Source organism: Phyllostomus hastatus, unplaced genomic scaffold, assembly GCF_019186645.2.
Source record: "Phyllostomus hastatus isolate PE091 unplaced genomic scaffold, TTU_PhHast_1.1 phas_contig_1, whole genome shotgun sequence".
Taxonomy (NCBI): Eukaryota; Metazoa; Chordata; class Mammalia; order Chiroptera; family Phyllostomidae; genus Phyllostomus; species Phyllostomus hastatus.
Genome location: NW_025333498.1, coordinates 20,661,891 through 20,684,154, shown reverse-complemented (window position 1 = coordinate 20,684,154; position 22,264 = coordinate 20,661,891). Strand labels below are relative to the sequence as shown.

Below are 22,264 nucleotides of genomic sequence, written 5' to 3'. Positions count from 1 at the left end.
TACCTGATAGACTACATATGCACACAGGAGATCACAAGGATCCTAGCAAAAATTAAAAGCCTGGAGGAAATTGTGAACTAGCTGTTCTTTGGAATTCTATCTCAACCCACACACAGCTTGTGCAGCAGGTAAAAGCATTGCTGGCTTAAGTTGTCTGAAGATAAACTCTACCCATGTTATTGGTTGACTGTCAGTGCCAGTACAGTGAAGAACCCTAGAGACCTAGAGGGCCAGGCTTAAAAAAACAAACATTAAAACTGGTACATCTACACAATGGAATACTATGCAGCATAAAGAAAGAAGGAACTCCTACCATTTGTGACAGCATGGATGGAACTGGAGAACATTATACTAAGTGAAATAAGCCAGGCTGTGAAAACAAATACCATATGATCTCACCTATAAGTGGAGCCAGATGAACAAAACAAACAAGCAAGCAAAACGGAACCAGAGACATGGAAATAAAGAACAAACTGACAGTGGCCAGAGAGGATGGGAGAGGGTGATAAGGGCGGAAAGAAGGGAAAGTGTCAAGTTAAGGAACATATACAAAGGACCCATGGACAAGGACAATGGTGGGGGGACATTGATTGAATGTAGGAGGTAGAGGGTGGACAGGGCAGGAGAGACTAATGGGAGAAAATTGAACAACTGTAATTGAACAACAATAAAAAAAGAAGCAAAGAAAAAAAAACATTAGCAGTAACATCAAAGGCTACCTATTGTGGTGAAGCCAAATTTCATAGCCTGCATCCAGGGAAAGTAATTGCCTACTAAAACAACAAGCAATAACCCTTAGAACAAAACAGAATCTACAACATATTCTATATAATGTTAGGTTTTCATTCAATTAACAATTACTAGACTTGCAGAGAAATGGGTAAGTGTTATGTAGTTCTAAGGAAAAAAACAATTCCACTTCTACGTATATAAACAAAGGAAACAAAGGAGAAATTTAGCAGATATTTGTATACCAATGTACACAGAAGCATTATTTGCAGTAGCCAAAAAATGGAAACAACTCAGATCCATTGATGGACGTATGAATAAACAAAATGTGGCGTACATGTACAATGGAATAGTACTCAGCCTTAATGAGGAATGAAACTGACACATGCGGCAACATGGATGGAGCTTGAGGACATTATGCTATGTGAGAGAAGAGACCAAAAGGACGAGCATTGTACGGTTCCACCAATATGAGTTCCCTGGAATAATCAGACTCATAGAGACAGAAAGCAGAACCAGAGTGACCAGAGGCAGGGAGGGGGGAGAACAGAGTTACAGTTTGGTATGTGGAGGGTTTCAGTGCAGGAGGAAAAAAGGGTTATGGATACAGGCAGTGGTGGTAGTGGCACACTGCAGTGAATATACTTAATGCCCCTAAACTAAATGGATAAAATGGTAAATTTTATGATATATATATTTTACCACATTAAAAAATAAGTTAAAACTCAACAATAAGAGACCAAACAACCCGATCAAATAATTACCTAAAGATTTGAGTAGACAGTTCACTAAAGAAGACACACAAATGACTAAGAAGAACATGAAAACATGCCCAATATTTTTAGTCATTAGGGAAATCAAAATAACAATGTAAGCTATCAGTACGCTAGAACAGTTGAAATCAAAGAACAACAATACCAAGTGTTAGTGAGGATATGGAGCAACTTGTCCTCATATCGGTTGCTGGGAGTGATGGAAATGGTACAGCCATTTTGGAAAACAGTGTTTAGTTACAAATGATTGAATGCCAGGCCCTTAATACATGTTCTGAGGTTTCCTGCACCCCTACTCACCTGAGATATGAGACCTGTGAGATCCTGATGAGTATAGTTTCTGGGTTACACTTATAAAGAGGGGAAAGTGAAACAAAGAAGATAGGCCTCACAGCCTGCCGTATGTCTGTGCATTCTTTTTTACATTTACTAAAGCACAATGGACACTAAAGAAGGGCAAGTATTTCTGCAAAATACATAAATTTAATATGAGAACTTCAACACAGATAAAAACAGAAACTAACTCTTTACATTTCTTACATATTTCATTGTGTTGTAAGCATAATGACCAGCTGGTCTTACCTGACAAAAGAAGCTGCTTGGGAAAGAAAACTAGCAGGAACACTATATACATATTTGTTGTTAAAGTAAGTACAGACATTTAGTGATCATTACCATTTGATGAATGTGGGCATCTTGAACTTCATGACGTTCTTTATCAGTTTTACGTTTTTTCTCCTCTTCATGCTCCCAGTAAATCTGGTCTGCTTTCATGACAGCCAGCAATTGTTCTTTAGCCTCTATTTTTCTTTGTCTTTCTTCTTCCTCTTTATGTTTCATCTAGATGTTAAAAGGCAAAGAAAAATTTTAAAGCCATTTTTAGCAGTCAGTGCTCTCCAGATGAGGAACGGATTCAGAAAGCTCCATGCAGAAAGTCAGCCAGGAGCAATGCAAGAGCAGAACACTGTATGAACCTGTCGACACTGATCCCCATGCCGACAATCTACTTTGGTTTTATTTCCTGAATATCAGGAAACACACAATGAAAGCTTGAATATTTGTTTAAAAAGAAAATACAGAAACAGAAAAAAGCAAGATCTTCTCAAGGTAAGGAGATATTTGTAGGCAAAAAATTAATTGTTACAATGTTTATAAAATTATCCAATTTAAATGTTAGGATAGTCATATAGGAAATAAAATCTGAAGGATTAAGAAATACAGAAATTCAATAGGGTAATTTTTACTTGATGTCTTGAAAACATTCAAATTAAAAATATATTAAATAAAAATTTTTGCATTTCAGATGGTTCTGAAACAGAAGAGATTATTACTTTGCATCTGTAGATATATCATTTGTAATTGATTGTCATTTTATGTTCTATTAGAAAGTAAACATGGTCTGATTTCAGGAGTATAGGAGGCTAATTCATATATTGTTTTTCAGATATTTGATTTTTTTTTGGTCAGAGATGCAGAGGAAGTAGAAACTATAGTGAAAGAACTTAACTTTTTTTGTTAAAGAAAGAGCAACTTTATTTATTTATTTATTTATTTATTTATTTATTTATTAAAAGGTTTTATTTAGCCCTGGCTGGTATAGCTCAGTGGCTTGAGTGTGGGCCTGCAAACCAAAGGGTCACCAGTTCAATTCCCAGTCAGGGCACATGCCTGAGTTGCCAGCCAGGTCCTTGGTAGGGGGCACATGAGATACAACCACACACTGATGTTTCTCTCCCTCTCTTTCTCCTTCCCTTCCCCTCTCTCTAAAAATAAATAAATAAAATAGATTGAATCTAGACTGGGAATCGAACAGGTGACCCTTTGCTTTGCAGTCCAGTGCTCAAAATCCACTAAGCTACACCAGCCAGGACTTAAATTTTTTTGTTGTTGAATCAATTAATTTATTTTAAAATGTTTTACTTATTTATTTTTAGAGAGAGGGGAAGGGAAGGAGAAAGAGAGAGAGAGAAACATTGATGTGTGCTTGCCTCTCACATGCTCCCAACTGGAGACCTGGCCTGCAGTCCAGGCATGTGCCCTGACTAGGAATTGAACCAGCGACCCTTTGGTTTGCAGTCCACACTCAATCCACTGATCTATACCAGCCAGGGCCTATTGTTTAATTTGTCAAAATTGAATTGCTTACCACAATGCTTCTATATTCTTCGATTGCCTTTAATTCTGCTTTGTTTTTTTCATATTTCTCTCTTTCTCTTTTTTCCAATGTAGCCTCAGCTTCTGTAATATCTCTAGCAGTAATCAAATCTTCATTGTCAAGTTTCTGTTTTATTAGGTCACTGAGAAAGTTATTTATTCTTTCTCGACGTTCTTCCATTAGCCTATAACAAAATAAACATCATGTCAAATTTTCAGGAATAGATCTGCAATGGAGCCAAATACAATTTGAAGAGACAAGATCTTTTACAGTTTTTTACAAAACTGAAAGGAGCCCCACTGCTCCATATATATTATATATAATATACATTATATAATATATAATATAATAATAAAATATAATATGTATTTTAAGTATATGTTGTTTTAAGTGGAAATTATTTTTTAATAATTCATTCTTAGAATAAAGTATGCAGTGCCCCCCCCCTTATTTGTGGTTTTGCATTCTGTAGTTTCAGTTACCCGTGGTGAACCACAGTCCAACAATATTAAATGAAAAATTCCAGAAGTAAACAGTTAAGTTTTGAATTGCACATCATTCTGAGTAGTGTAATGAAATCTCACTCTGTCCCACCAGAGACATCAATTATCCCTTTGTCCAGCATATACGTGCTGTATACCTGCCTGCTAGTCACTTAGTGGCCACTTTAGTTCCAGATCAAATACTATCATATAAGAATAGTAATGTATTCTAAAAATCCAAAGGGAGGAATGCATACAATAGGATCTCATGTATATGTGTGTACAATATGTATAGGAAATAAAGTGTTAAAATTCTCCGCAGTGAAAAATATTTTAAATATTTTATTATACTACCATGTTTACTCGAACATTGGAGGCTTGGGTTATAAAATAACTCAAAGGCCTTTATTTAAATAAAATCTCAAAAAGATTTGGTAAAATTTATAAAATTCTGAATAAATCCATCCTCTTACTCTCTGCAAAACTGTGGATAAAAGGGGGGACTACCTTTTTTTTTTAAAGAAATGGGGCATTTTTATTTGGGAAATTGGGCAAAAAATACTTTTAAATTTAAATGTGACAGATTCAGTACATTACTGAGTGAATTTGCAAAGCAATGTAGGAGAAATGATTAGAAAGGACACAGTGCATGTCCCAAGGAAATTACAATCTAAAGTTGAGAAAGGACACTTACAGGCAAAGGGTGATAAATGCCATGAGAAAGCTAGAAAATAACATGAGCAAACGAAGAAGGGATGGGAAGGAGGGAGGGAGGGAGGGAAAGAGGGAGTCAGGCAGGCAGACTTCATAGAAAAGGTGACATTTCATGTAGGCTTTCAAAAACACTATTTTAAACCCTTTTTTGATTGTCTGCTGTGTGCCAGACACTATTGCAGGTACTGGAGACATAACAATAAACAACAACATTCAGTATCTACCCTCATGGAGCTTTCCTTATAACTGGGGTAGGGGGACAAGAAACAACATAAATAATTAAAACAGGGCTATATCATGCAATGAAGAAAAAGGGATCAGTTAAAGGGATAAGCCATGTGGGGGGTGGGGTTATAATTTTAAATAAGGTAGTCAGGGAAAGCCTCAATGAGAAGGCAGTATGCGAGTAGTGAGTGATCTGAGAGAGTTAAGGGAGGTGAGCATTCCCCAGAGAGGGTACAGGAGAAGTCCAGTGTGAGTGAGGAAGAGGGAAGGAAGGAGAGAACAGTAAGATGAGGTCTGAGAGGTGAGGCTGGAGGCAACTGGGATCTAGGATGGGTGTAGATCCTCGGGCGCCACAGCAAAGGGGGCCTGACGTCAGAGGATTTGGCACAAGGGAAAAGCATGATTTCCAGACAGAAGCACAAGGTACTGCAACTGGCTTCTCACCCTCTACTAACCTCACCCCAAACTGCTCAGTAAACTGATTGCTAAATCTAATAAACAATTTGAAAAATCTCATTTAATCCCTTCATTTATTTAACAGTGATCACTGCTCTTTTCTTACTAAAACTCTCCTCCCTTACTATTTCTCTGGTTTCCTCCAACCTCTAGAAACGATTCTGTGGTCTTCTCATTACCTTCTTTCTCTATTTGATCCTTAAGTGTGGATGCCCGTAGGCATGTCCCTTCATTTCTTACCCATTCGCCCTAGGTGGCTCACCTGTGTCTACAGTTCCAACAACCACTAATATACCAATGACACACAAAGCCATCTCCACCTCATAGCCCTCTTCTAGAGCAGATGTCTCCAGTGTTTCCAGCTGTCTATCATCTGTCTATCTACCAGACCTTGGTATTCCAAGGAAGCCACAGCTCACATGCCCTGACTGAAATCGTCATGTTACTAAATGCCCTAGTCATGCATAAAATAATGAGACCTGTATTCTAACGACTCCTCTCACATCACAACTTCTGATTTATAATGAAATAATTTTAGATAGTACTTTATTAATAATGTAAGTTATTTTAAAAGCTTACCTGTGTGTTTCAGCTTCTTTTTCTTTCCTCATTTGTGTCAGACGCTTTTTTGCTTTGATAAATTTTCTAATCTTTTCATCTTCTTCCTCTTGCTGCTGCTGTTCTACAGCTTTGATGATATTTTTATCATTCATATATTCCTTGAGGGAAAAATTATGTATTATGTATCAAGAAAAATATCTTTAAATATATAAATATCTAACAAGAACCTGACAAATGGCCATAGCTTCTGACCCAGTTATTTCTCTCTTGGAAATTTATCCTAAAGAGATCATCAAAATTATGCATGAACTTTTATGTACCATGTACTTCATCTCAAAGTTATTTATAATGGTGACAAGTTGGAAACAACCCCTAAATATTCAATAATGGAGAAATGGTTAAATAAATTATACCCTCAGTGACACAGGAAGAATACAAATAATATCCCCCAGTGAGTGGGGGGGAACCAGAATATAAACACTACATAGCATACTTTAGCAAATATATACAAAGACAAGTTTATAATGTATATGTAACTGGAAGAAATGTATCAAATGTTAACATTGGTTATCTCTGGGGTATGAGACTGTAGGTGACTTTTACATCTTCTTAATGCTTTTCTGTATTTCTTTTCAAATATCTCAATTCTTTAAAATGTATAATTAAAATAATTCTGTAATCAGAAGAATATATTAAACACATACAATTTTAATTTAATGTTTAAATAGTTAATATAGTCACATGGAACACACACTAAAAATATTTAACAGACACCCACCACACCCACTACCTACTTGCCCATTGCTGACTCTGCCCCTCAGACTGACTCTCTGGGAAACTAGTTCCTAGCCTAGACTTGGTTTTCACACATATATAAGAAAATACACAGATGTGGACTTCCCGGCCAAGATGGAGGTGTAGGTGGATACACTGTGCCTCCTCGCACAACCAAGATAGGGACAACAACTATTTGGAAATAGAATAGCAACCAGAACTGACAGAATATTGAACTGTATGGAAGTCAGACAACCAAGGAGTTAAAATAGACACATTCATCCAGACCGGTAGGAGGGGTGGAGTCAGGCAGCTGGGCAGAGAGGGCATCCAGGGCACATAAGACCGCAGTGGGCAGACCCTGGGTGCGCAGGCAGTGGCTGGCAGACCCCGGGTGCAGGGTGGCAAGCAGCAAACCCAGCCAGGCGGCGATAGTGAAGTAAGCCACTGCGTGCAACCCAGGGTCCCAGCACCAGGAAATAGAGCCTCGGGGCACTGAATGAAAACACCTGTGGGAGTTGAAGCACAGGGAGATACTCCCAGCCTCACAGGAGTATTTGTTGGAGAGATCCACGGGGTCCTGGAACATGCACAAGCCCACCCACACAGAAATTAGCACCAGAAAGGTCCAGTTTACTTAGGGGAAGTGGCAGAAGGGAATGAAGTCTGACAGAGAGCAGAGCAAGTGCCATTGTTCCCTCTCAGACCCCGCTCCCACATACAACATCACAACCCAGCTATGTGGGTTGCCCCACCCTGGTGAATACCTAAGGCTCCGCCCCTCATACATAACAGGCACAACAAGACAAAAAAAAAAAATGGCCCAAACAGAAGAAAAGATCAAAGCTCCACAACAAATACAATTAAGTGACAAAGAGATAGCCAACCTATCAGATGCACAGTTAAAAGCACTGGTGATCAGGATGCTCACAGAATTGGTTGAACTTGGTCACAAATTAGATGAAAAAATGAAGGCTACGCGAAGTGAAATGAAAGAAAATGCACAGGGAACCAATAGTGATGGGAGGAAAACTGGGACTCAAATCAACAATGTGGACCAGAAGGAAGAAACAATCAAACAGAAAAGAATGAAGAAACAAAAATTCAAAACAATGAGGAGAGGCTTGGGAACCTCCAGGACATCTTTAAACATTACAACATCCGAATTATAGGGTACCAGAAGGAGAAGAGGAAGAGCAACAAGTGGGAAAGTTATTTGAACAAATAATAAAGGAGAACTTCCCCAATCTGGCAAAGGAAATAGACTTCCAGGAAGTCCAGGAAGCTCAGAGAGTCCCAAAGAACTTAGACCCAAGGAGAAACACACCAAGGCACATCATAATTACATTAGCCATGGTAAAAATGAAGGAGAGAATCCTAGGAGCAGCAAGAGATAAGGGGACAGTCACCTACAAAGGAGTTCCCATCAGACTCCCAGCTGATTTCTCAAAAGAGACCTTACAAGCAAGAAGGGGCTGGAAAGAAGTATTCCAAGTCATGAAAGACAAGGACCTGCATCCAAGATTGCTCTCTCCAGCAGAGCTTTCGTTTAGAATGGAAAGGCAGATAAAGTGCTTCTCAGATAAGGTCAAGTTAAAGGAGTTCATCATCACCAAGCCCTTATTTTATGAAATGTTAAAGGGACTTATCTAAGAAAAAGAAAATAAAAAACATGTATAGTAAAATGACAACAAACTCACAATTATTAACAACCACACCTAAAACAAAAACAAAAACAAACTAAGCAAACAACTAGAATAGGAACAGAACCACCGAAATGGAGATCACATGGAGGGTTAGCAACAGGGGAGAGGAGGAAAGACGGGGCAAAGGTACAGAGAATAAGTAGCATAGATGGTAGGTAGAAAATAGACAGGGGGAGGGCAAGAATAGTATGTGAAATGTAGAAGCTAAAGAACTTATGACACATGGACATGAACTAAAGGGGGGGAATGTGGGTGAAAGGGGGTGTGCAGGGTGGAGAGGAATGAAGGGGGGTAATGGGACAACTGTAATAGCATAATCAATAAAATATATATTTTATAAATACCCAGATGTATATTCTAACAAAATTTTTTAAAATAGGTATTTTTAAAAACAAAATATAAAGATCTGTTTATATCAGCATATATTCCATGATCCAGCCCAAGTTATTCATCATAAAAATAGATGCCTGAACACTATAGCCTGGATATATACATATATTAGTGTATTCTGTTACTATACTTAGATACCAATTCAAGGTAAAAGTTATTAGGTTTACCATTAAATCTCCAATGTATTTATAACTCAGGGTCTACTATATACCTAGCACTCTTAATTACTCTTCTATTTTATGAGTTGTTACTTTTATAAGCCTGTAATATGGTTAAGGAGATGCATTAGTCAACATGAAAAGCTAATGAAAATACAAAATTGTTAAAATGATTGTTTTGAATTATTTCTTAAAAGATTTATGTTTTCGCCCTGGCTGGCGTAGCTCAGTGGATTGAGCACAAGCTGGGAACCAAAGTGTCCCAGGTTCGATTCCCAGTCAGGGTACATTCCTGGGTTGCAGGCCATAACCCCCAGCAACCGCACATTGATCTCTCTCTCTCTCTCTCTCTCTCTCTCTCTCTCTCTCTCCCCCTTCCCTCCCTCCTCTTTCTAAAAATAAATAAATAAAATCTTAACAAAAAGATTTATTTTTTCAAAGCTTATTGCAATGTTTATATATATTTTTATAATAAGAAAAGTATAGAGTTAATTAACATAAAGTTAATTCTCATTTTTAAAAATTGAAAGCCTCAGCTTAAGATCATAAAAGGAGTGAGTGGCAGAGTTAGCATTCAAACCAAGGTCTGTCCCATTCCAAAGTGACTCAGAGATATGAAAACATTGCATCTACGAACCTGGAATAACATTTTGTGCAAAAAGAACAATCAGATTACAGGTAAAACCCTTAGAAATTAAAACTTTGATAGCTAAAATTAAAAATTCAATAGAAGGTGCCCTGACTGGCATGGCTCATTTGATTGAGCGTTGTCCCACAAAGTGAATGGTTGCTGGTTGATTCCCGGTCAGGGCATCTGCCTGGGTTGTGGGTCTGTTGCAGGGGTGTATTGGAGTGCATGTGAAAGGCAACTGATTGATTTTGTCTCACATGTCAATGTGTCTCTCCCTCTCATTCTCCCTCCCTTCCCCTCTCTCTAAAAATAAATAAGGTCTTTTTTTTAATTCAACAGAAGGTTTAAAGACAAAGTTGAGGAAACTCTCAACATCAAACAAACAAAAAAGGCAGGAATAATTAATTGCCTACCCAAGATTCTTTCTTGTATTCTGCACTAGTAGCAAGACCCCACTTTTGTTCAGGGTGGCAATCTGTTCAGTAAAAAGACTCTGTTTCCAAGCTTTCGGTTCAGCTAGGTGTAACTAAATTATGATCAGTGAGATTTAATGGAAATTGTTAAGAGGTACTTCCAGAAAAGTTCCTTAAAAGGAGAATAGACAGGGCATTTTTTTTTTCTTTCATCTTTTCTTCCTTCTTGCTGCATTGAAGGTGGACATGAGGCAGGAGTTCCAGCAGCTGCTATTCAGGGCCATAAGGCAACCTTGAGGACAGAAGCCATCTATGTTCCAAGAACAGCAAAGCAGAAAAAAAGGAGCTATCTCAGCCCTGACCAGTGTGGCTCAATCAGTTGAGCCTGCAAACTAAAGGATCACTGCACACTAAAGGATCATTGGTTCAACTCCTGGTCATGTGACTGGGTTGAGGTTTGGTCCCTGGTCTTGGTGCATAGGAGAGGCAACCGATTGATCATTCTTTCTCATATCAGTATTCCTCTCCCTCTCTTTCTCCCACCCTTCCCCTCTCTTTAAAATAAACAAAATATTTTTTAAAAGAGAGAGAAGCTATCTCAGTTGAGCTAAATCCTCAATTACTAGGGCAAAGACATAGAAAACGTCTAAAATTGAGAAATCAAGATATACTATATCTTTACAAGTTAATATTGTATATACGATAACTCTCATTTTAAGAATAGGAAAATTATTTGAAAAAAGTCTCATTCTCTTTCTTGCTCATGCATGACAGCATATCCACATAAACCCATAGCAAATATAGCACCCCACAGCATACTTAAAAACCCAATTTAATAGCATCTTGTTTTCTATTTCACTACTATTTATAAAAATATATTAAAATTTAAGCATTGGCCTTTGTATATTTTAAAGAGATGCTGTATTTCCAACTTACAAAAAACAGTTTCCTTCGTTCATTTATCTCTTCTTTTTTCTTTTCTTGTTTTTCTCTTTTTTCTATTTCATATAATAAATTCTGTCGCTTTATTTCCTCAGCATCCTTTTCTTCACTTTTCCTCCTTCTTTCTTCTTCCTGTTTATGTTCCTCTATTCTAAAGAGAAAAAAAAAACCAAACTCATAATTATAATTGAGAGCAAAGCAAAAAAAGAAAAGTTTATATTTTAAAGAAATGAGTTAGATTCTAACCGGGGATGATTTGAAGCTATAAGGAAGAACTTGTGGATTTAGGGGCACAGGGACAAGACAGATATACAGAGAGCAGTGGTTAAGTCAAATCCAAAATGGCTAGCCCACAATTGCCAGTATTTCCCTTATTTTGAAATTTGTTTCATCCCTCACCAAAATTAAGTCCTACACTGTGACTTCAAATATGCCTTTCCTTGAGAAAGAACCAATCAACTGAAGGACTGTATGGTAGAATGGTGACATTATTTTTCAGAAAAGTCCTGCAGCAATGTTCACTGTAGCATTGTGTGAAATGGGGGAAGAAAAAAATCCAAATTTCCCTCAATAATAATATAGTTAAATAAATAATAGTACATGCTTAGTACACAATATGATTTTAAAAGATGTGACCAATTCATATATTCTGACATCCAAAGATATTCAAGGTATAATGTTGAGTGAAAGACTGAAGTCACAGAAAAATATATTGTATAACATCCATGTTAAAAATATATACATACTTAAATATGTTCTTATATAATTATTAGTAACTTCAATAAAACATTCTGAAAGGATAGTTACAAGACTTTATAATGGCTATTTGGGAAGAGGAAAATGGAAATAAAAGAGACAGACATTGAATAGGGTGGATATGAAGAAGAGCTTTCAAATTGCACTCCATCCCTGGCTGGTGTGGCTCAGTGAATTGCACACTGACCTGTGAACCAAAGGGTCACTGGTTCAATTCCCAGTTGGCACATACCTGGGTTGCGGGCCATATCCCCAGTCAGGAACGCATAGGAGGCAACCATACATTGATGTTTCTCTCCTTTCTCCCTCCCTTGCCCTTTCTCGAAAAATAAGTAAAATCCTATAATTTTTAAATTAAATTTTACTCCACATTTTTCTGTATTATTTGAATTTATTACTTAAATAAAAGCATATATGCATTTATTTGCAAAAATAATTTTTAAGTGTAGACCAATATACACCTAAATGTACGCCTAGTGCCTACTCTGGATTACATAGTTTCTGGTGATTTGTAACTTACTTTTTATTTTGTTCAACTATATTTTGTAATGCTATAATGATCACCCAGTGATGATAAAATGTTTAACTACAAAAAATATTATTCTTTAAAAATGGCAAAATGTCAACCAATAGGGTATTGTTTAAAATTGTTGATACATTTATGCAATTTATGCACATTTAAGCTACAGTGTAAAGAAATTATTAAATCTCACACTGGAGAAACAGTGGCCAGTGGACACAGAAGAGGCTTTTTATTGAATCCCCTTTGTGCCTTTTACTATTTGCATGTATCAGCTATTTACAAAAGTAAGTATAATTGTATACAAATAGAATCCCCTCCATACACATAGTGTATACACATACACTACTTTTTAAAAAAAGATCAGGTTTTATTTCAATTTACTGACACAACAAGAGCTCATGACATTCTGGTAAATGAAAAAAGAAACATTTAATAAAATGATACTTGATCCAATTTCATTTATTTATTTATTTATTTTTAGAGAGAGGAAAAGGGAGGGAGAAAGAGAGGGAGAGAAACATCGGCATGAGAGAGCAACATCAATCGGTTGCCTCTCAAACAAGCCCCGACTGGGGACCAAGCCCACAATGTGGGCATGTGTCCTGACTGGGAATCAGACTGATGACATTTTGCTTTAGGGGATGACGCCCCACCAATTAAGCCGCATTGGTCAGGGTAATCCAATTTCATTGTAATAAAATGTGAATATATATGCTCAGGAAAAAAAAGTCTGTATCAGTGGATCAGTGATTTCCATGGGCTGAGGGTCAGGGTTAGAATTTAGTGCAAAGGGGCATGAGGGAACATATTTCAGGTAGTGGCAGTGTCCTATACCCTGATTTGGGGGTGGTTATACAGCTCTATGCTTTTAAAAAGGTGAATGTTATTAAATGTAAATTAATCTGAATGGATCCAACCCCCTCCACCACCACCATCAAAAAAGGTCTATACGACTAAAGCCAAAACAATAACAGATTATTGTGGTCGATTATTCAAAATGGCTCACTCTCTCACTCCCCACTTCCATGGGGATCTAGCTCTCTGTTCCACTGTTGTTAGGCTGAGCCATGTGACTTGCGTTACACTCATGATAAATCATGTATTTCCTTGGCCTTTGACTTTGAGTTTAGCCATGTTCTTTCAAGTTTGGGCTCATTCTCTTGCATCTCTGTCAATACCATAAGGAAAGCTTCCCCAGATGGCTGCTGTCCCTTCATCCGTTAGAATGAATACACATGGAGCAGACCAGGGCCCTGCCCACAAGTAAACCCAGCCAGTCCTACAGTTTGAAGATAAGCTTCCAGCCAAGCCCAACCAACCCACAGTTACATGAGAAATAAATGCTTATTGGTGAATATCACCAGATTGTGTGGTTATTTTTTTTTGCAGCATTATTAACCAATACATTAACTTTGAGTAAGGAAGTAATAATGATTTTTAACCTCTTTCCTTGTATTTTTCTATTTATTAGGTATTTTCGCATGTATTATTTTTTTTCTTAAAGATTTTACTTATTTATTTTTAGAGAGAGGGGAAGGAAGGGAGAAAGGGAGGGAGAGAAACATCATTGTGAGAGAGAAACATGGGCTGGTTGCCTCTTGATCGTGCCCCAACCCGGGACCGAACCCACAACTGGGACCAAACCCACAACCGAGGCCCTGACCAGGAATCAAACCTGAGAACTTTCGCTTTGTAGGATGATGCCCAACCACCTGAGCCGCGCTGGTCTTACTTTTATAATTTTTTTTAAAAAAGCTATATCTATTACAAGATAAAAAGGGAGGTACAAAAAAGGTAATTTATAAATACATACTGTTTTAAATGATCATTGGCAAGAGCCAATCTATCTTTGTATCGTTTTTCTGCTTTTTCTTGTTCTTCTTTAATAGCTTTTTCAATGTTGAGTTTCGATTGTTCATCCCATTTGTTATCCGATTTTATTCTACTCTTTTGGGATTCAATCTGTGCATCACGTTCCTTCATAACTCTACTAAGAAGAAGTCCTGACTACAAAAAAAAATTGCAACATTTTAAGAAAGCAAAGTCTAATTATCTATAAATACGTCAAATATATATATAGATATAAACACAAGAAAACCCAAGTAGTACATGAAAGTTTTTCACTCTGTCTGTCTGGTAAAATTGATATTGCTTTGCATATTCGATGGCCTTTTTTCTTTCTCCTTGTTTGTGTATTTCTTCTTCCACATCAAGAATTTGTCTTTCTGCCTCTATTTCTTCATCACGCTTCTTTTTGGCTTCAAGTTTCTGTTTTCTCATACCCTGTAAAAAAAGACAAAAGCAGTCTCCTGTTTTCATTTTTCAATTAAACTTTACAAAATTGAACATTACAAATGTAATGAGATCATTACAATGTGATCATTTAAGCTCTCATTTATTTTATTTGCATTTATCATTAATGAATCAAATAGGATGTTACACTCATAAGTTAATTTTTTTCATTGAATTTTTAAGGTAGGTAACACATTTACATGGTGGAAAACCCTAAAATATTATAAATGTATACAGTAAAACTCTCCAATACTAATTTCTATCTGCAATCTCTAAGATAACAGCTATTATTAGTTTCTTGTGTTTACTTCCCAAGTTCCTTTATATGTCTACCTAATAAATAGATATTATTGCTTTTGCTTCTTTAGAAGAACCAACAGTATTATATTTTACATGGCTCTCCTACCCCTCTGCGGGGTCTCCCCCATGTCTCATGTCACAGGCAGGCTTTCTTCTCCTTCACGGGTCATGCTTGCTATGTATTAAGAAAACCTTACCCCGACATCCTGATAATATTCTGTAATTTATTTTAAGAGTTTTACTGGTTTGCTTCTCACATTTAGGTCCTTAATCCAGCTGAAGTTCATTTTTGTGTATTCTGTGCCTTAGGGTTGTAATTTTATATTTTTCATAGGCCAATTATCTCAGTATCAGTTACCGAATTCCTGTCCTTTCCCTTCTAAATTGCAATGACCCTTCTGTCATAGGTCCAGTTCCCATACAGAACATGGGATTGTTGCCAGGCTCTCTCTTCTGATCTAGTGTTCTGTCAATTTCTATACCTATATTGCAGTTTTTTATTACTACATTTCTACTACATTTACTACATTTCTTCTTTTTTTCCTTTAATAACCATGAAATGTAGAGTATTATGTATAGTGTGCTACTTCTGCATAAAAAATTAGAGGGTATATTCCACTCCCCTATTCTTTTACAGACCAGAGGTTTTTTTAGGGTATAATTTACATACACCCTTTTGATATATAGTTTTAAAAATGCATTCAGTCACTTATAAAACAGTTCCATCCTCCCAAAATACTCCCTCAGCCTCTGTTTGTGGTGAATCACTTCCCCCACCTGCAGCCTCTACCACCACTGATCTGTTTTCTTTCCCTACAGTTTTGCCTTTTTCATAACGTTATATTACAAGTGTGATATCAGTCATGACAGAATTCTTCCCTCTTTTGGATAAAAATAAATAAATTATGAACACTATCCCTAAAGCAAGGTATCACAAGCATTCTATGTCTCTTTCCAGAAATCTGAGACTCCATCATCCTCGCTAACATTGCCCCACCTTGGAGATCCCCAGAGACTCCACCCCACCCAATTTACTGGCCCACCCAAGCTGATTTTCCATACGAAAGGCTGGTCTTGGCTCCAGCTTCACAACTTCCTAAATCCTTGCAAACAAACAAGAGCTAAGCCTCAGTGAGCCCCCAGCCCCCATACCTCTTGCTAAGGGGCCCCAGGACCAGCACTACCAGCAAGGAGTCTACATTCACAGCTTGGCTTCTCCTGGGAATCTCCAAGCCCAGCAAAAGTAGCAGCCACGTGAGATTGCTTTAAAGCTCCTGCAGCATGGCCCCAGGCAAAACACAGGTGGGAGCTGACCTTGGCCTGCACTACCTGGGAAACTCCAGAGCCTACGCACCCTGTGGACAGCTACAGACCAGGATAGAGCACTACCACCCTGCCCCTGGGGCACAGCTAATCCTCCACAGAGGGTGGAGATTGGGGTGTCAGTGGTCACAGCCAATCCTTGCAGCTAACTGGCCCTGATAAATCCTTCCCTTTAACCTGCCAATAGTAATCAAGGCTCAACTACAAGAGGAGGGTGTACTCAGCCCACATGAAAGGTGCACATCAAGTGTCCAGCTTGAGTGATAGGGGAGGCTATGCCACTGGGCCATACAGGACACCTACTACATTGGACCACACTGCCAAGACAGTGAGTCATAGCAGCTCCACCTAATACATAGAAACAAACAAATTCAAATTAAAACTACAATGACATACTACTTCATACCTATTAGAATGTCTATAATTAAAAATTATATTAGAATGTCTGACCATAGTAAGTTGGTGAGAATGTGGAGGCAACAGAACTCTCATACCCTCCCGGTGGGAATGTAAAAACTACTTTCTAAAACAGTCTGGAAGAGTCTTACAAAGTTAAACATACATCTATTGTATCATTCAGCTATTCTACACCAATATATTTACCCAAGAGAAATGAAAGAATATGTCCACGCATAGACTTACACATGAATGTTCATAAGCAACTTTATTTGTAGTAGCCAAAACCTGGAAACAGCTCAAATATCAACATTTGGTTGATGTCAAACTATCAACAATTGAACAGATAAACTACTTGTGGTATATCCATACAATGGAATACCATTCAACAGCAACAATGAACAAATAATTTATACTTACAACAACATGACAGAATTTCATGTTGAGTATAATTATGAACAGAAAGCAGATCAGTGACTGCCTAGAGCCAGGAGAGGAGGGGCAGGGACAAGTGAGAGGGAGTATAATGGGCTATGACTAAACTTTCCTGGGATGAAGAGTATGTTCATTATCTTAATTACAATGATGGTTTGACATTTGATATGTCAAAACATATATTGTACACTTTAGCTATGTCCATTTTACTGTATATTACTTATACCTAAATAAAGCTGTTGAAAATGTGTTTCAACGCATTTTTATACTTTACATGTAAAAAACATTTATGAGTGCTAAGAGAAAAGAATCAGCCTTCAGTGCTTCTGTACTCCTGGGTGGTTCATACTTACCGCATATGTGTTAGTCCAGTGTTTTACCACTTCCTGGGATCTGAGGTGCATTTCTTTCTTTGCTTTTCTTTCTGCACGAAGGCATGCTGCTTTTCTCGTCAAACTGTCAAGGCTGTCTCGAATCCTTTTCCACTCATTGTGTGGAATTACAGTGATCTGCTGGAGATCTACGTTGCTAGGCAGGAGAGGTGGATAGAGAGCTTGATCTTCTTCAGAGTTCTTTATTTCTAATAATGTTTAAAAAATAAATATTAAACACTTTCAAGATGAGTGTGTGATACTTTTTCTCAGACATTTCTACATTGGCATGATATCTAGGAATTGTTTCAAATAATAATTTTATTCTTGTTATCTTAACAGCTGGGATTAATGGAAAGTAAATAATACAGGGTGGGGCAAAAGTAGGTTTACCATTGTGAGTACATGAAACACAGAGTTTATTCTTATGTCATTTATTAATTATATTATTATTTTCCATACTAACAACTGTAAATCTACTTTTGCCCTAACCTGGAGTAACTGGCACACAATATGTTCCCAATAAATATCATATACTCGAAATCAGAAGACATAGATTTGAGTCCTTGCTTGGTCATTTCCTTACTGTGTAAACTTAGGCAAGTCATTTAACTTCTTGGAGGCTTGGTACCAACATCTTTAAAGTCAAGATCATTCCTCTCCCCCCTTCATTCCTCTCCACCCTGCTCACCCCCTTTCACCCACATTCCCCCCTTTAGTTCATGTCCATGTGTCATAAGTTCTTTAGCTTCTACATTTCACATACTATTCTTGCCCTCCCCCTGTCTATTTTCTACCTACCATCTATGCTACTTATTCTCTGTACCTTTTCCCCCTCTCTCCTCCTCCTGTTTCCCTGTTGCTAACCCTCCATGTGATCTCCGTTTCTGTGGTTCTGTTCCTGCTCTAGTTGTTTGCTTAGTTTCTTTTGGTTTTGTTTTAGGTGTGGTTGTCAATAACTGTGAGATTGCTGTCATTTTACTACACGTTTTTTTTATCTTCTTTTCTTAGATAAGTCCCTTTAACATTTCATAAAATAAGGGCTTGGTGATGATGAACTCCTTTAACTTGACCTTATCTGAGAAGCACTTTATCTGCCCTTCCATTCTAAATGATAGCTTTGCTGGATAGAGCAATCTTGGATGCAGGCCCTTGCCTTTCATGGCTTGGAATACTTCTTTCCAGCCCCTTCTTGCCTGTGAGAACTCTTTTATGAAATCAGCTGACAGTCTGATGAAAACTCCTTTGTAGGTGACTGTCTCCTTATCTCTTGCTGCTTCTAGGATTCTCTCCTTCATTTTTACCATGGCTAATGTAATTATGATGTGCCTTGGTGTGTTCCTTCTCAGGTCCAACTTCTTTGGGACTCTCTGAGCTTCCTGGACTTCCTGGAAGTCTATTTCCTTTGCCAGAATGGGGAAGTTCTCCTTTCTTATTTGTTCAAATAAGTTTTCAATTTTTGGCTCTTCCTCTTCTCCTTCTGGTACCCCTATAATTCGGATGTTGGAACATTTACAGATGTCCTGGAGGTTTCTAAGCTTCTCCTCATTTTTTTGAATTCTAATTTATCCATTCTTTCCTGTTTGGTTGTTTCTTTCTTCCTTCTGGTCCACTCTATTGTTTTGAGTCCCAGTTTCTTTCCCATCACTATTGGTTCCCTGTGTATTTTCCTTCATTTCTCTTATCATAGCCTGCATTTGTTCATCTAATTTGTGACCAAAATCAACCAATTCTGTGAGGTTCCTGATCACCAGTGTTTTGAACTGTGCATCTGATAGGTTGGCTATCTCTTGGTCACTTAAAATGACAGGTTCTGGGGCTTTGATTTGTTCTTCCGTTTGATCCATCTCTCTCTCTCTCTCTCTCTCTCTCTCTTTTTGGTCTGGTCGCACCTGTTACAGTAAGGGGTGGAGCCTTAGGTGTTCACCAGGGCGGGGCACCCCAGTCACTGGGTTGTGACGCTGTATGTGAGGGTGGGGTCAAGAGGGAACAATGGTGGTTGCTACATTCTCTGTGGGACCTCAGTCCCCTCTGCTGCTTCCCCCAAGCAAACTGGACCCCTCTGGTGCCAATTCCTGTGTGGGTGGGCTTGTGCATACCGTGGGACCCTCCAGGGACCTCCCCTGTGAGGCTGGGTGTCTCCGTGCGCCTCAACTCCCACAGGTGACCTCAATCAGTGTCCTGAGGTTCTATTTCCCAGCACTGGGATCCTGGGTTGCGCGCACTGCCTTGCTTTACAATCGCTGCCTCACTATGTCTGCTGGTTGACCGTTGCCACCCCTGGGATGGGGTCTGCCAGCTCCCGCCTGTGCACTCAGGGTCTACCCGCTGCAGTCTTGTGTGCCCCGGATGCCTTACATGCCCCCGGATGCCTTACACACCCGGTCCCACCATTCTCTGCTCTCCACGCCGTGGCCTGAGCCTGGCTGCTTGTCTCCGCCCCTCCTACCAGTCTGGATGCACGGGTCTAATTCAACTTCTTGGTTGTCCAACTTCCATTCAGATTAATTTTCTGTCATTTCTGGATGTTATTCTGTTTCTAAATAGTTGTTGTCCCTATTTTGGTTGTGCATGGAGGTACAGTGCATCCACCTATGCCTCCATCTTGGCCAGATGTCCTATTTATTTATTTTTAGAGAAGGGAAGGGAGGGAGGGAGGGAGGGGGTGAGAAACATCGATGAGTGGTTGTCTTTCACGCACCCCCCACTGGGGACCTGGCCTACAACTCAGACATGTGCCCTAGACTGGGAAATGAACTGGCAGCACTTTGGTTCACAGGTCAGCACTCAATCCACTGAGCCACACCAGCCAGGGCCAAAATTGGTACACTTTTGATGCCACTCTCTCCATAAAATGGATTCAACATATTATTTGCTTCCTCATATTGCCTCTTTAGAATGTAAATTTAGTACATGTACAATTGACTGATCGCATGCCTGTTCCCTAGCCATAAAGGAGGCAGAAAAAATAAATTCTGCCTTCTACTAAAAGAGGTAGGGACTTCTAAGGAGGAAATTCACCCAAATAGGAAATTCATTTGAATAATGATGGGTGACCACAGACACAACAAAGATTGTATACTATGGAGACAGACAACCTGGACTTTTTCTGAATATGGAACATATGAACTATGTAAATCTAGACAACATTATTTAACCCCCTGAGTCTCATTCCTTAACTGTGAAATGGAGGTATTAAAAGTACCTACTTTATATGGTTGGTGTTAGAATTAAACAAAGTAATATATGTAAATACTTGAAAATACAGGGTGGGGCAAAAATAGTTTACAGTTGTGAGTATGCAAAACAGAGTCTATTCTTATGTTATTAATTATTGTATTATTTTCCATATGAACAACTGTAAACCTACTTTTGCCCTACCCTGTATACTGCCTTTTCTATTTACTTAATTACTTAATTTATTGGTGCTCTTTATTTTTTATGTGTATTTGAGTTACTGTCTAGTGTCCTTTAATTTTAATCTGAAGGATTTGTTTTACTATTTCTTGTAGAGTAGGTCTGCTAGCAATGAATTGGCTATTTTCATCTTCCTGAAAATATCAATTTCCCCAGAATTTTGAAAGATGAGTATGTTACCATGCTGCCTCCTAGCCTCTATAGTTTCTTTTGAGAAGTCACCTGCTAATCTCAGTGAGGCTCAGTTACATGTGATGAATTGTTTATCTTGTGCTACTTTCAAGATTCTTCTCTGTCTTTAGATTTTGACAATTGATCATGATGTATTGATTTTAATTTCTTTGAGTTTACCCTATTTAGATCAATGAGCTTCCTGAATATGTTGATCTGTGATTTTCAACTTTTCACCTTGTGGCACACATAAACTAATTACTAAAATTCTGTAACACACCAAAAAAATATATTGTTTGCCAACCTTACAAAAAAATGTACAGTTTTCATTCATTCACACCAGATAGCTACTGTTGTGTTGGTTGTTGTCATTTAATTTTACAATCTAAGGGGAAAATCCTAATGGAAAAAAGGTCAGTGCTCCTGAATAAATAGACAGGTATTGTGTGCTTTACAATTCTTGTAGCACACCAGGTGAAAATTGCTGAGCTAGGGTTTTTCTATCTGCCTCGTTTTCTCCAAGACCAAGTCTGTACTGATGCCCTAACTCTCTCCCTGGGAACACGTACACTTGGGCTATTATATTACAGCATCTTGTCCACAGCCACAGTGATCAGTTCAGATACATGGCTCTTGCAGCACACCAGGTGAAAATAATCACAGGTGTAGATTAATGTTTTTCATCAAATTTGAGATGTTTTTGGATATTATTCAAATCTCCTCCTCTCCTAGGACTCCGATTATATGTATGTTGGTACACATATATGTATGTTGGTGTCTTACATTACTCTGAGGATCTGCTCATTTATAGTTATTCTTTTGTTTTTCTGTTCCTCAGATAATTAATCTCAATTGACACCCTAAAGTTCAATGATTCTTCTGCAAGCTCAAATTTGCTATTGAACCCCTCTAGTGCATTGTTTTTTTTATTTCAATTATTGGGGTTTTCAACTCTATCTATCTAAAACTATCTATTTTGTTTCTTTTCTATAATTTCTACCTCTTTATTGATATGTTCTATTTGGTGACACAGCATTCTTAATACTTTTTTAAAAATATATTTTATTGATTATGCTATTACAGTTGTCCCATTTTCCCCCCTTCACTCCCCTCTGCCCTGCACACCTTCTCCCACCTACATTCCCCCTCTTCAGTTCAGGTCCATCGGTCA

General features: G+C 38.1%; 1 protein-coding gene across 1 annotated transcript in view; it reads right to left on the bottom strand.

Annotated features, from left to right (window-relative positions):
• The window catches only part of CFAP210 (cilia and flagella associated protein 210), a 35,670-nt gene that overhangs the window by 5,764 nt on the left and 7,642 nt on the right, over window positions 1-22,264 (bottom strand). Inside the window, exons 2-8 of the mRNA XM_045830273.1 lie at window positions 17,488-17,714; window positions 14,498-14,671; window positions 14,202-14,395; window positions 11,104-11,260; window positions 6,114-6,253; window positions 3,649-3,841; window positions 2,178-2,342 (exon numbers count right to left, since the gene is read on the bottom strand). Coding sequence (XP_045686229.1) covers window positions 2,178-2,342; window positions 3,649-3,841; window positions 6,114-6,253; window positions 11,104-11,260; window positions 14,202-14,395; window positions 14,498-14,671; window positions 17,488-17,714 — 1,250 coding nt within the window. The remainder of the gene's footprint in view (window positions 1-2,177; window positions 2,343-3,648; window positions 3,842-6,113; window positions 6,254-11,103; window positions 11,261-14,201; window positions 14,396-14,497; window positions 14,672-17,487; window positions 17,715-22,264) is intronic.